General features: G+C 44.3%; 1 protein-coding gene across 1 annotated transcript in view; it reads right to left on the reverse strand.

Moving 5' to 3' along the window:
• CACUL1 (CDK2 associated cullin domain 1) overlaps positions 1-15,777 on the reverse strand; it is a 410,130-nt gene that overhangs the window by 35,948 nt on the left and 358,405 nt on the right. The window contains exon 8 of the mRNA XM_086922922.1: positions 1,930-1,973. Coding sequence (XP_086779048.1) covers positions 1,930-1,973 — 44 coding nt within the window. The remainder of the gene's footprint in view (positions 1-1,929; positions 1,974-15,777) is intronic.

The following is a 15,777-nucleotide window of genomic DNA, read 5'->3' on the forward strand; positions in this document are numbered from 1 at the left end:
CAAGTTACATTTCAAAATCTAAAGGCTAGACTTTCAGATGTAAAAATCCTCTTGCCGAGTACGTACATCTTATAAATTCCATATTCTTAGGGTTGGAAAAAAGTTTTCTACTTAAGTCTATTGGATAAAGGTAGAATTATGGCTCTCCCAGGGGGGAAGATGAGGTGACAAGGAGAGGCACAGATTTCCAAAATTAGTCATGAAAAGCGGAGCCTCGAACCGAGTAGTAAAAACTCTTATCTCAGAGAAACTTCCCTGGGGTCGAGTAGAGTTTAGAATATATACTGGCTCATAAGAATAAGAGGATGCTGGTCTTTTTCAGTCTTCCTTTACTTGCCATGTTGAGAGGAGCGGTTCTCTTAAGTTAATGTTACTGAAGTGTGACCACTTACACACATGGTGCAAATGGCCTTCAACCATGCAGTTAGATTCACTGGATTCCCCAGAGAAGACTCCAGGTTACATGGGAGCCCTTCATAGTACCTCAAAATGCTTGATTCCTGTCAACTTCGACATAAAGGCACTTCGACACAAAGCTAGATACGAACAGGATTAACGGACACTCTGGAATGAGCTATGGTGAAGTCTAGAGTGATGGCCATTTACTAAATCGACCTTTTGTTAGGCTACAGCTGGAAGTACCTTACAGCTAAAAAAAATAGTCCCTTGGCTGAGAGTTCGTGTTCAGGACACAGCAGTCTCTTACTTGCCAGCTCGCCACTGTATATACAAGATTAAGACGAGGAGCTCATGCGGTGGCACAAATGCAAAGACATTCAACAGAGAACTACAACCCATAAAAAATACTCAGAGAATAAGCATACTAAACCATACAGAGCTGACAAACGATTGAACTTCAGAAAAAACTCAAAACCTGTTTACCCAAACACAGAATCCCATCTCCTCTTTATCAAGCTCCATGGACTGTGCTATAAAATCCCCCAGACACGTGTATTCTCGTTGGAAGTGGGAAATGAAGCTGCAGTTTTCCTCAGCTGTGGCAGCACGGTATCTACACGTAGCTAGGGGTGGAAAGTACAGGATGGCATAGTAGTTCGAAGACAAAGCTGTGTGTGATTTGGTCTTAATTTTGAAGGATGACGATGTTCAGGAATAGACTTCTTAAACGCTCAACACCAAGTTTGGTGGGATCTCTGGTGGGGACACTAAGCAACATTTCTTCAATCTCGTTACACTTTGAGCATTCAAAAACTGTCTTTTCGATTATGAATACATATTTGTATCAATTGTATGCAGTCTTATGGGAACATAATATCTTCGACTAAATGAAACTTCTAATTCCTAAGTTGTTGCAGAGATAGAAGGCAGAGCGAGGGCCCAGCCTGGCCAGATTGTAAAAGCCCACCTCTGACTGAGGAACTCTGAAAAAGACAGAACATTGAAAACTGGCTGCAAACTTTTCATACCTCTTCTGCTCAGCATGGCGAAGGACACCACTACTACAGGGAGGTGATAACTAGTCATGTATTTCGGCCTGTGTGTGAACAGAAGCCTCTTTACCCTGTACCGCTTAATCCCACCTAATCCCTTCCAACTGACAAATTAGCTTTCTAAACCCTCAAACTTCTGTTGAAGTTGCCTTAATGACTATACTTTTGCTACATGAATAAACAGAGAAAAGAATTCAAAGGATTAAGTGTGAGAGTATGAAAAAGCACTCTACTCCACTAACTCCCGTTGGCAAACTAGCAGAGGGAAGCCCTGCACAGGACTACTGAGCTATACTCCACTGCTGGGTTTCGAGCATTTCAAGGATCACCTTTCAGGGCACCTATCATCTAAAGCTCCTAACGACACTGCTTTACATGATACATTTGACAGGCCCTTCCAGAATATACAGTCAGGTAGTGCGTGGCAGGAGGATCAGACGTGTTGCTTTCACCTATGCCATCTCACAGCAGCACTTACTATATGCAAGTTCCTCTCCAGCTCTCTTCCTGGACTGGTCGCCTCTGGAAAAGAAAGAAAATGATTATTCAAAACCCTAGCACGAGGAGAACGGGCTTACTTCTTTTCTAGAATGAGGTACATTATCAAAACGGTCCTGTACTAAAGTAATAAATGCATGGATGTATGCTCATCAGTGCAATTGCCAACATCTTATCTGTGCATCTGGGTATATAGTGTCTACCGTGCATTGTTCATGTGTTAATTTTTTTTCCCCACCAAAACACAGAAAGGGCAGCTCCTCAAAAGGGGGGAAAGGGGCGAAGAAGACTTTAAAGATAGAACAAATAGACTGACCAATTGGATACCGGGGGATCCAAGTGATCAGATCAATGTGCCCTTCCACACCTGGTGGGATGTCATGCTTCATTACCGGGAGCTCCTCGTCAGGAGGGTGCTGAAATGTCCGACGGGCCCCTCAAGCGTGCTCTTTAGCGGAGATCTTCTGATCATTATGCTGTAGGATGAATGCAAGTGAGGCAGAGAAATAGGGTGGTGAGAAAGTAGTTAAAAGAGCCTAAGGGAACTAGAAATTTTAATAAGGTGATGATCCATTGACACAAAAATTAATATAGGGTACCCACTCAAAAGGACATGTGGGCCTACAGATAGGCAGAGGAAATTAGATCTCGGGCTACTCTATCGTGAGGTTCACTTTTATCTGTCCGCAGCTAGGCGCAGTCCTCTGTTTCTTCTAAGGGTCGTTTTATTTGTCATTATTAGGTGGAAACTCCCTTTGCTGCACCACAGCAAGTGTAGTGTTAATCCTTTTGAATGGGTACCCTATACTAATTTTCTGGACCCTGCTCTTTTAATCTATAGGGTAGATGTCAGCTTAATCCTGATGAAATGCCATTGACTCTCCTGGCATCCAAGGCATGACATTTTTTTTACCTTACTTTACATGCTCCATAGATATTTGGGCCCATTATCACCCTAGAAAGCCCCTTTGTTTTCAATGCATCAACGAGAGCCCAATGTTGAAACATGATACCCGATCCAGGCGTTTGAGGGTGCTTTGATCTGATCACTCAGATCCACAGGGATCCAGTTTGTGGGTCTATTTGTTCCACCTTTAAGGGCTCTCCAGTCCTGCTCCGCCTATTGAGAAACTTGCCCCTCTGTGTGTTTTTTGTTCATTGGCTTCGGAGGAGGGTGGGTGCAGGACATCTCTAAATATCACTCCTCACACCCCTTTGATTATTATAATTTTTTTTAGGAAAGGTAGTTAACCAAAACCAAGGTAAAATACCACTGAATAGGTCTCCAGACCATGAAGAAAGGTCTTTCTATGTATGAAGCAAATGCAATCTGTGAGGCAATATACTGCGCTTTTCCCATGCCAGTTTTGGTTTGCTTTAGCTAAACAGAAATTGGAGCTTTGCACTGCAGTAATGAATGTGAGGTGATTAGTACAGTTGCTGTAAATAACTTGTTACTGGCCCATATCTATTTTCAGCCCCAATACAAAAATAGTATTTACACATACTTATTTACTTTACACATTTAATTTATATTATTAGTATTGCTAGTGTGACCCAGTCAAGGCTTGGCCTCCGGTGAGTCACAACCCCTCCTCACACACCACGATGGTGATGATAAATAGCATATTGCAGATCAACATATATGGTGCATGCCAGGCTGCTCTTTCATGTGCATATGATCGTAGGACATGACAGGGCAGCGCGGCAAAACAGTGGATCCTACGGAGTCGGCGAAGAGCACGGGGTGTCTCGACTCCCCACTCAGTCCTGCATGTACTACTCGCTTCTGCGGCTCCTCTTTATACCCCCTGGGCACACACAGACTGACAACCGCAGGACTAGGTAAGAAGCAAGTCTATGCAGGGCTGAGGGCAGAGGCTAGGGTCAACTTCCTCACCAGCAGGGGTGGCTCCTCTGCTAAGGAGAAGGAGCGTCGCCCCACTGCTCTGTGCGTAGGTGAAAAAGAAAAATTAAATGATAATAACCCATTGTTTTCATCACTTTATTGATCCGTCCTTGCCCAGCTAGTTAGGGACAGGGCTGTGTCAGAGGAGCAGGGGGAGGAGAGGTGGCACTCTAAGTGCGCATGACAATATGGCCGGCCGTCTTAGGCCAGCCAAACAGTCAAGCGCACTTAAAATGTTCTCCACCAGGCTGTGTTACATAGCCTGGGTGGAGAACATGCCCAGTCCCCTTCTGAGCATCGGACTACAGTGCTCATACCAATCACGACGCTGCTATCAGAAGCATCGCGATTGGCTTGGGGAGTCTGGAAGCCTAGATGCTTCCTGGTCCTGCCCCTGGAGTCCTGGAAGTGAACGAGGAGGACAGAGAGGAGGCGGTACACAAGTAAGTGATTTTTATTTTCTCTCCCCCCCACGACGTTAATTAACAGCCGCTACTGCTCACCAGCCTTGTGGGCACAGTCACTCACAGGCTGAAAAGCTGGGCCACATACCCCGGCACGCACAGGTTGCGGACATGCTTTAAACAACCATTGATCTATTCACATGTGAAAAAATACATTTTTTGTATAGCACTGCTTAGCGCACAATCCAAACTGAAAAAGGCACTGCCAGTGTTTGAGATAAAAGCATTGGAATTCGGGGTCATATTGTCTGGTGTCACGCAGTGACAGCACGTGGAGAAGCCAGGATTACCATGTGGGCTGTTTTCAAACAATGATTTAGCAGTTCAACCACAAATGCTGCAAGGCCACATCGGTGCTAGAAGATACACACGTCATCTCACACATGTATTAGTCTACTTGCTAGTGTTCCAAACCATAACTTCAGTGCACTGAAGCGAGCAGTAGGAAACTGCCTCAATAGTGACTGCAGAAATATGTGAGTGGAATGGTATGGCCACCCGGGTATCCGGGCAGGGTCAGAGCAGCAGTTACTCCCAAGAAGGGCAGGGCGAAAGCCCGTCCTTGGTGCTTTCCTCGGTGAAATGCACTATAATGTTTGCAATGGAATAGGCAGCTATTCATATACCGCTTTGAGGGTCTGTTTTCTCCAAACGCTAGTAATTGGCAAAGGAAGCCTCAGCATAGCTTAGAAAATGTAGTAGTTTGCCAAGAGTTACATTGTAGTCACCAAATGTCAGCAAATCTCGGCCATCCCCTCGCCAAAAGTGCACATTTTAACCAAGTTCAGAACAAGGAACAAACAAGCACTAATATTTGAAAGGTGCATAGAGGAGACCTGTGACCTTATTGCACAAGGTGCCACCAGAGACGCAACGGGTGTTTGTGCTCACTTTGAGCTCCCCGGGACACGTTGGCATTACATTGCTAGAACGCCTCAGGGTAGCTGAAGCGCTCTACATATGGTATTTTCATTTAATTTCACAGTAGGGACCACAGACGCTTGTGCGTCCCCTTTTGTAACATCGAAAATGCTGGCGCAGATTCTCAAGAGGGCGTTCCCTCATTTGCATGGGAGCGCGGCTCCATGAAAATGAGGGAATTCCCATTGCCTCTACGCCTGCACTCTATTACAGATGCTGATGCAGAGAAGTCACCAGGAGGCGCCCTGACAGTACGCCACCTAAAAGGTGGCACACTATCAGTGAGTCCCCTGCTTGCAGCGATCTGGGGGCAGGACCCCCACCCTCCCTCCCCCCCCAGACATCCCCTTGCAGGAGGGTGCAGTCACTCACTGCACCCACCTGTAAGGGGATCTCTAATCTCCTTTAAAAGTGCAGATGATTTTTTTTACAGAGTTTTATGTAGCACAAACTTGACCCGAATCGGATATCAGAGCGCTTAACATAGCACCGGTTGCATTACTTAAGGACACAATATTTACTAAGCTAACTGTAGAAAAGAAAATATTTTTCTTTGTATAAAGAAAAAAAGCACAAACGTTCAATTTGCCAAAATACAGCAAACAAATACAACAGTCCTAGAACCAAAAATCGTTAATATTTGTGACGTGGTGAGTATCTAAAGACAAAAAATCACAACTTTAACACCACAATTGTGTCTTTTGCCTGTGAGCCTGCGATTGGGGGAAGAAAAATGTTTGGGTTCTCACACTGTCAATATAAACAAAAGCAACAGTATTTTCAATAGCATGTTCTCACACAGTTAATTCACTAGCATGCATTTTACATATTTCACGTTTACCACTACATGTTAAGTAACAGGGTTGCAGATTCCTTTGACTGCCATGAATTCGTAGAGAGACAGAAGAGTTGCCACCTGCACTGTGAAACACGAAGTGGAAGATTTAAAGCGGATCCATATTTCACTTGAATGCACTGCCCCAAGGGCAGCACGTGTTTGCGGCTTCCCTTGGGGCAGCACATTTTATGTAATAGTGTATCAACAGGTAAACGTGCCTACAAGGGATTCTTTTCTCTACTTATTCTCATGTTTTAAGCAATCATCAGTGATAGGCTCTACACAGTAGCTTACATCAAGTTATTTCTAAAGCTAAATTACAAATTTCAACATGAACAGATCTGCCCAAAAAATATTCCAAACAGGTGTATGCTTTTTGAAACACAAAGTTATGTTGAAAATATTAAAGCGTACAAACATTTTTACCCATATGAACATACATCAACACACAGTGACTGAGATGTGGAAGTTATTTGTGACTATAGTCATCTCATTATCACTGATGTGGTCACCTATTTCAAACAATATGTACAAAAGGAAGTTGTGACTGTTTGTACAGAAATAAATCCTTTAGTAAATACATTCACAAAGAAATAGGTGTAATTGTCGACGTTTCGGTTTAGGTAATGAAGGCATCTGTTAGGCCATCTTCAGGACGGTAAATTCATATGTTGAATGACCCCTATACAAATGGAATAATCCAAAAAAATGCATATCAGTAAAAGATAAATGAGAAAGATACACCCGTGAAAAAAGAGAAAGAAGATGATGGCGTGACAACTCCAGAATTAATAAAGATTGGATGTAGAACCATCCAGCGATAGAGACACGATTTTAACGGACTAGACGGCATTAACCATTCTAAGTCACCAATGTAGTCTTCTTAGTAAGTTATAGTAACTTATTTTTTAATCTATTTCTGGGTGATATTTTCCTCACTCAGTTAAAATTTCACCTTTTTGTGGACAATTACTAGCTCTATCGCTGGATGGTTCTACATCCAATCTTTATTCATTCCGGAGTTGTAAAGCCAATATCATCTTCCTCTTTTTTCATGGGCGTATCTTTCTCATTTATCTTTCACTGATATGCATTTTTTGGATTATTCCATTTGTATAGGGGTCATTCAACATATGAGTTTACCATCCTGAAGATGGTCTAGCAGATGCCTTCACTACCTAGACCGAAACGTTGTCAATTACACTTATTTTCTTTGTGAATTTTTTCACTTAAGGATTTGTTTTCTGTACAATTAGTCACAACTTCCTTTTGTACATATCGTTTGGAATAGGTGAACAACCACATCAGTGATAATAATGTTATGTTATGTTAAACTTTATTTGTAGAGCGCACATACACCAGGTTGGTTTCTTGGCGCTGCTCTAAGGGAATTGTACTAAGGTGTTACTAGTATGCCAGTTTGAATAGCCATGTTTTCAGGAGTTTGCGGAAACTCATGAGGTCAGTGCAGGATCTGCTCTCCAAAGGCAGGGAGTTCCTGAATTTTGTGGCCTATGGTGGCGAACCTTGTCCCCCCCCCCCCGGCACGTTTTAACCTGAAAGGAAGTGTGAGCAGGAGATGCAGGTGGGCAGATCGCAGGTTACGGGCAGGGATGTATCTACTGATCAGGCTGTTGATGAATTTTGGGTTTTTACTATTCAGGGATTTATAGATGATACATCCTACCTTAAAGGCGTATCTCTGGGTTATTGGGAGCCAGTGTAGTTTTTTCAGCAGAGGGGTGATGTGTTGGCGCCGGTTACCTTGGAGGATCAACCTTGCCACCTGGTTTTGAACCATTTGAAGGCGGTTGGTGAGGTAGGCCGGAATGCCAAGGTAGAGGGAGTTGGCATAGTCAATGTGGGATATTACCATCGCGAGAACTGCCTGTATTTTTGCTCCTTGATTAAGGAACCTGCTGATTTTCCTTAACTGGAAACAGCAAATTGAGATTACAGATCCGATTAGATTTTTCATGGTCAGGTCGTTGTTGATTATGACCCCCAATGTTTTGGCAGATGTAGAGGGGACGGGGGATTGTCCCAGTTATTTAGGCCAGAAGTGGGAGCTGCAGGAGTCGATGAGCCACCTGTGAGGATGACTTCTGTTTTGTCCGGATTAAGTTTGAGGTGGTTGCTGTTCATCCAGTCACGGATGAATAGCATTGTCATCTGGAATTCGCGAGCAGTGGTAGGGGAGTTGTTAATCGGAAAAATTAGTTGGAAGTCATCTGCATAGTTGAAAGTTTGGACTTTCCTTTCTTTTAGTGCGTTGATCAGTGGGAGAAGGTATAGGTTGAATAAGTGGGGGGAGAGTGAGGAGCCCTGGGGGACCCCGCAGGTGTTTTTAATCTTGGGGGTTGTGAAGTTTCCCAGGCGAACCGCTTGGTAACGTTTTTTTAGGAAGGAACTTATCCATTTGAGTGCTGGTCCTTGGATTCCTGCGTCCATGACACAGGTCGATCAGGGTGTTATCGTCGACCGTGTCAAAGGCGGCAGAGAGATCCAGTAGCACTAGTGCTTGGGGTAATCTCTCGTCCGCTTTTTCCCACAGGGAATCCAGGACTGCTAGTACCACTGATTTTGTGGAGTGAGCTGGGCGCAACCCTGCTTGATGAGGATCCAGGTAGTCTGACTGCTCCAGAAAGGCAGATATGTTTTTGGCTACGTGTGCTTCGAGTAGTTTGGCCAGATAAGGAAGCAGTGAGATGGGTCGGTAATTAGTGAGGGTCCCGGGATCAGCTCCTAGTTTTTTCAAGAGAGGGATGACAGATGCCTCTTTGAAGGTATCAGGTACTTGGCCCTGGGATAGTGAATTGTTTAAAAGGGCCATGGCTGGCTCTGGGCAGGCCGAGAAGGCTTCTCTTAGAATCCAAGAGGGGGTGGGGGGGGGGGGGGTCAGCAGTCTCTGTGAGAGCCTGATTATACTTTGGTCATCAGGCCTGTAAAAACTTCTTGGCTTATCGTAGGAAACTGTTCTAGCCTTTGCTTGTTTTTTGGTTTCATTTCACAAGTGGGTTTTGAGCATGTGGGGATGCTGGCTTTGATCATTTTTATTTTGTCAATGAAAAAGTTATTCGAGGAGTCGCATAGGGATAGTGAGGGCTTGATTTTTTGGACTACTCTGTCAGGGTTTGATAGGTCATTAATTATTGAGAAGATGTTCTTCGATCGGTTTTTGCAAGTGAGGATTTTGGCTGAGAAATATTCTGTTTTTACAGTCAGAATCGTTTTTTGTAAGATTTAAGGACTGTTAAAAAGTTGTTCTTGTCCTCTGGTAAATATCTGTGTCTCCATTTCCTTTCTGCTTGGCGCAAGGCAAGTTTTAAATGTTTTAGGTCTGTGGAAAACCATTTCTGAGCTTCATTGCGTCGTGGCCGTTGTGTTTACCTAAGCGGGGCATGTTTGTTGCTAGCTGTCAGCAGCCAGTTTGACAAGTTTTTCTCATTCTCCTCTATGGAGCTTTGAGTGGTGGGGATTGTATTGGCAAGGGTTTCCAGAAATTGACATTTGCCGATGGTATTCCAGCTCCTAAAGTATCCAGGGTCAGGTGGGGGAATTTTCAGCTTGGCGAGGTTACTTATGGAAAATTTAATAATGTGGTGATCTGACCAGATGCAGGGAGTTGCATCTAAGTTTGTCATAGCCAGATTTGTGGACCATACTTCGTCTAAAGTATGCCCTTTAATGTGTGTAGAGGTGGTGATGTGCTGGCTGAGATTAAGTCCCATAAGTAGGTCAGTTAATTCAGCCGAGTGAGGTCCACCTGCTGGGTCATTGGCCCAGTGGTTGAGATCACCGATGAGTAGTATTTGTGCATGATTAGTTATGAGGTGTGTCATCTGTTCGCTCAGGGACTGAGGGAACTGTGGCATGCTCTGCGGTGGTCTGTAAAGTATGACACAGACTAGCGGGGTAGAATTGGACTCTAGTTTAATCACTAGGTTCTCTACTTGTGGTAGTTCAAGGGGGGCAAGTACTGAGAATTTTAGGTCTTGGTGTATGATGGCTGCTACCCCATCTCCAGTTTTTCCCTGGTGGCGGTTGGCTTGGAGTATGTAATAATTGCTGGGTAATGCTGCTAGGATGTCAGGGGCGGAGTCCTGTGTTAGCCAGGTTTCTGTTAGTAGTAGGATGTCTGGTTCTTCAGTCGTCAGTAGGTTGTGTATTTGAAGTTGGTGTCTGACCAAGGAGCGGTTATTTAAATAAGTAACTGTTAGGGGGTTTTACTTTGTTTGTATCTTTGAGGTTCGTCGTTTTTTTACTCTGGTGTTGGTGTTCACTAACTTCTGGCCATTAAGCTCTTTTTGCCATCATCTCATTAGCAGCTATGTTCGCCCAACAGCGCTGGTCAATAGCTAGGTTGTTAGAATGGAGTGATTTCAGCTGGATTGCAGAGTAGGTAATGGTTTGGGCATAGTGGATTGCCCCTTGCCCCGGTCGGCCGTGGACGTCTTGCCTTTGGCGCGCCCGCTACGCGCGTCCGCTGCGCTTCTGCGTTGTTACCGGCATTTATATCCCTAGGCAGCCCCAGCCCCTCCCCCTCCTCTCTGATAAGATGACTATAGTAACAAATAACTTTCAAATCTCAATCACTGTGGTTGATGTAGGTTTATATATTTAACAATTTTGTTATGTTCTCTAGCTCTTTTCTTTGGTCGGGAGCTCAAAGCGCCGGGACACTCCTTTGGAGTAGCCGTTGCACTATAAAAGTCCCATTTTAACATAACATAACATAACATTTTTGTACCTTTTAATATTGTATCAACATAAATTTGTGTTTCAAAAAGCATACACACGTTTTTTTGGGCAGATCTGTTCATGTTGAGATAAGTAATTTAGCTTTTGAAATAACTTGATGTAACCTACTGTGTGGAGCTGATCACTAATGATTGCTTAAAAACATGAGAATGAGTAGAGAAAAGAATCCCCTGTAGGCACGTTTACTTGTTGATACACTAAGTACCCAAGCCTCCAAGGGTCTACAGGGTCTCCCACCCCTTCTCTTACTTCTATGTAATAGGGAGCACTATCCCTGTTTGCACCCGGAGCACCTGTTTTAAGGTGCACCGGGCACAAACAGAGAAAGTATGCCCTACACATAATAGGGCCCCTGGTGGAGTTCGATTTACAAAACGGGTGCAGTCAATTTTAAGAATGGCTTTTCAACCGACTGACCAATGCAGAATGACATCTGCCCTAAGTGACTAGTGCAAAACGCAACTGATAAATATGGGGCCCTATTATTTATAGAGGGCACTTTCCGTGTTTGCGCCCGGCGGACCTTAAAATAAGGTGCATCAGGCTCAAACAGGGAAAGTGTGTCCTATTACAGAGAATGCGCATTCAAGGGAAATATGAAGTAGCTTCAAAGCAGCCGCTCCATGTTTCACAGTGCAGGCAGCAACCCACCTACACTTTTTGAGGGGATTAGAGATCCCCTTGCAGGCTGGTGCAGTCAGTGACTGCACCTGCCTGCAATGGGATGTATGGGGGGTTTACGCAGGACCCAGTTGCCCCCCTCCACAGGGCTGCAATGAGGGGGTGCACTGACAGTCCGCCACCTTTGAGGTGGTTCACTGTCAGTGCGCCTCCTGACTGCTTCTTTGCCTCTGTGCTTGTGTCTAATACGGCAAGGAAGCAGAGCTAAAGGGATTCCTTCATTTGCATGGGAACACACTTCTATGCAAATGAAGGAACGCCCTCTTAAGGAAGCATTGCTGTTGTATGTGCGCCAGCGACTTCGGTATTACAGAAGGAGAAACAAGTGCCAGCGGCCTCTCTGTAATGCCAAGATGTCCCGGGGTGTACAAAGTGGGCGCAAACATCCATTGAGCCCTTGGGGCACCTTGTGTACAGAAGCACCCCGTGCAGGTAAGAGGGCGGGTCAACAGACGAGTGAAACTTAAATTTAAAAACAGCTAAAAACTCTTCCCTCCCACTCGCCACATCACCAACCAGGATATGCGGCAAGCTAGAGATAAGTGGTTATTTTTTAAATGTAAGTTTTCCTCTTAGTAGTCTGTCGACTTTTCCCCTCCCCTCTTTCTGATCTGCACAGAACACGTCTGCTTGATTAATACGGCCCCATGGTGTGAGGCAGCGCACAGCAGGTTTGCACTGGTTGGTCGAACATTGTCAAGGTGCTCCATCGAGTGGGTGGTGCAGCAGAGCAGACTATGGGCGGCATGGAGAAGGTTATAGGCAGGGGTAGAGCAGGGTAAAGTAGTGTAGACAAGAGACAAGTAGCATGGTACAAGGTACCAACGGTTGAAGGGCATACACAATATAGGCCCACTGCCAGAGCAAATGCTGTGCAGGCGCTATTTCATCTCCTCATGTGAATGTCATTTTCTGACTGTTTTCCAGATACAACCTTTGTATAGTGACGCCCCTTAAAGCAGGGTAGTTTCCTACCTAGAGACCGCACAAAGAAACTGGGTCGCACCTAAAGAGACACCTTTCATCTTGTACAACAGCCTGCACCCAACTCTCCCTCTATCATTTAACACAGGGCAGAACTTTAGGCAGTTTAGTCACCAGTTCCATAGTAACAAAGTCTTCATTTAACTTGTGTAGGATGCCAAGTCACTAGGTTCTGGAGCACTGTAATACCCAGCTTAAAGCGCTTCAACACTTCGTCTAGGTAGTAAGCGCTATATAAATGCAATTATATTTAATTATAAACAAAGATATTTAAACTACATTGGAACATATACCCAGAGTGTGAGAAGAGATTATGATATATTGTGATGTTTTTTGAACAAGTGTACTGTTAAATGTTTTTGTGTTGTCATGGAGGAAAAAAAAGATGGTCTAGAGAAGGTCCACATAAATCCTTTCCTATAGTAAAAACATGGGAATTTAACTTTGCACATTGCAGTAATAAGTGACTGAATTAGCAGTTATTGCTGCCCTTGCTTGAATATATATATATATATATATATATATATATATATATATATATATATATATATATATATATATATATATATATATGACAAGCAAGTCCTTAAGAAACAGCATACCAGGCAAAAGTCTCCCCCAGCGCTTCTTAACAGGAACGGACCACAACGAAAGGTAGTTCTTTTAAAGTGCTGTTTTATTTTCCATCAACATGACGCGTTTCGACTAGGTCACCCCAGTCTTGATCACATGACATGCTTGAAAAGCCCACACCCTTAAATACCTAGTGGCTACAATGCACACACTCCCCCAATTTGGTATAGAAATAGAAAGCAGACTATAATTTTAAAGTGCTAAATAAATAACACACAATGTCATAAAAAAGCAATGAAAATGGAAATGGAAATATATATATATTTTATTCAGGGTCTTTCCTCTCAGAAAGAAATTGAGGCACACACACAGCAGGTAAGAAAACATCCTTTTATTGCACCATTTGAAACCACTCCATTGTCCTTTTTTCCTGATGCATTTCGTCCGCATCGGCCTTCTTCGGAGGGAGGAGGGAGGGGGGGTTTTCCGACATCAAGATATAGATATATATAGCAATATGTTACTTCTATTGTTGAGTCCATGCACTGGCAATAGCTCCCAAGGGTTCGAGCTCCTTCACAATGTCCACAAAAGGCACCCATTGTCCTGCGCACGCTATCAGTCACAGTACAAAGCCTTAACTTACAACAAACCAGCACATCAATGAGAGAAAGCAAGAAATCCATTAACGGTGGAAGTTACACATTTTAAAGAGAAATAAGGAGAGAGCTACCTCTAAACTAGGCGAACCGTTGAAAAGGCCTTTACACCTGAACTAGGATTCAGCTGAGGTCTACTATCAGTCACCCCAGAGCCTGGTACCGGGAGCCAGTAGCAACTCTGGGCCAAGGCTGGCAGAACATTCTGGGTGCATTCCATTAGTGGATAACCCACTGCTCAGCTGGGAACACATGGAGGCCTGCAGCAGACTCATTTTCTCTCATGGGGGTATGTATAGTTCCTATCAGCTCTTGGCACTCAAGAAAACAACAATGCAATAGCTAGTATAGCTTTGCATACAGAGCAGGCGGACGATACGCAGCTAGTGGTTGCACTGGCTGAAGGTTCTACTTTGAACGCCTCTAGGTTTAGAGATGGCCTGACGGACATAGCTGAGTGGATGACCACCAACTATTTGCAGCTAAACGCGAATAAAACTGAGGTTTTGCTATTCGGAAAGAATGCAAGCTTGTGGGGGGGAAGCACTGGTGGCCGAGTGCCCTGGGCAAGGCTCCTGAACCAAAGGAGGTGGTTAAGAACCTGGGGGTGTGGATGGATTCTTCTTTTAGCTGTCAAATCCATACCCAAAAAGTTGCTGGCACGTGTTTCGGCCTTTGCGTGGTCTTAAACCCCTCTTGAAGTTTTTCGTACCACCAACACGCCAGCTGATTGTCCAGTCGACTATTCTATCCTGACTGGACAATGCTAGTTCTCTGCTGTTGGGGGCCAATCAGGCAAAAATTATTCGGATGCAGCGTGTCCAAAATGCTGCTGCCAGAACCTTGTTGGGGCTCCCTCGGTTCTGTCCTATTGCTGACACATCCGGAAACTTCATTGGCTTCCCGTCACGGAGCGGATTCAATTTAAGACTTTATGTCTTTCTTTCAAGATACTGAAGCTCGCTACACCTAGCCGGATATGTAACTTGCTTACCCCGTATACTCCCCCCTGCTCGCTGTGTTCCTTAGGGCAGCATTTGGTCATTGTTCCCCGTGTAAAACCCTGTCGAGCGGGAGGACGGTCCTTCCGTTGCATGGCGGTCAAACAATGGAACTCCCTGCTGGTTCAAATATGTGGTTTGGAGGGTCTGTTGGATTTTAGGAAAGCCATCAAAACCTTTCTCTTTACTTTAGTATAGCTCTCTGTTCTTCATTTTTGTTGGAGCTATCCTTCTGTAGTTGTTAAGCCCGTTTTCTGATGCTGGAAGCGCTGGGACGCCCCTTTGCTGGAGCAGCTGTGCGCTATATAAGCTCTGATAACATAACATAACTCAAGAGTCCACTGCTGACAAAGCAGACAGGCCAGAAAAAAATAAACATGGCTAGGACGGCACAGTTCTCCTTGCAAAGCGAGGATATTTGGCCCCCAAGTAAAGCCTCCAGACATGGCCAGCGTCAATGGTCCGGTTTCGGACACTTCATTCCACATATTTTTTTATTTGTAATTCTGCTACACTCCAGGAGGACAGGTTGAACTATGACCACGGAGGAAGATTGGTAGAGCTCATCTCACAGAGGGGACGTAACAGAGGAGACCAGGGTGGGTTGCCAACTTGTTGTGAAGCTTCACAGGTAGACCGTTAAGGTCTGACAGGTTAAAAGGCAGAGCTAAGTGGTAGCATAGCAGGGGATGCTTGCTGTAGGCTGGCAGGGATGTGCAAGGAGGGATGCAGTTCAGGTGCGCTAGAGTGTAAACGCCTACGCAGCTTCTACAATAACTATAATTTTCTCTAACCACATCCATTAAATAGCGCTCTCAAAAAGGAGAAGACAAATCCGGTAATATGTCAGAAAATCACCAGGTATTAGAATGTCAGCCGTGCCACTCAACAAGAATGGTCGACGAAGTGGTGGTGAAGGAGGGAAGAGAAAAGAGGATTAGCATGAGCATATATTCTTCAACAGAAAAAAAAACAATCTAGAAAAAAAATATATATATAGATTTTTTTTAACATTTGACTTCTAAGCCAAACTCTGT

The sequence above is a fragment of the Lissotriton vulgaris genome, chromosome 5, assembly GCF_964263255.1.
Source record: "Lissotriton vulgaris chromosome 5, aLisVul1.2, whole genome shotgun sequence".
In the NCBI taxonomy this organism is placed as follows: domain Eukaryota; kingdom Metazoa; phylum Chordata; class Amphibia; order Caudata; family Salamandridae; genus Lissotriton; species Lissotriton vulgaris.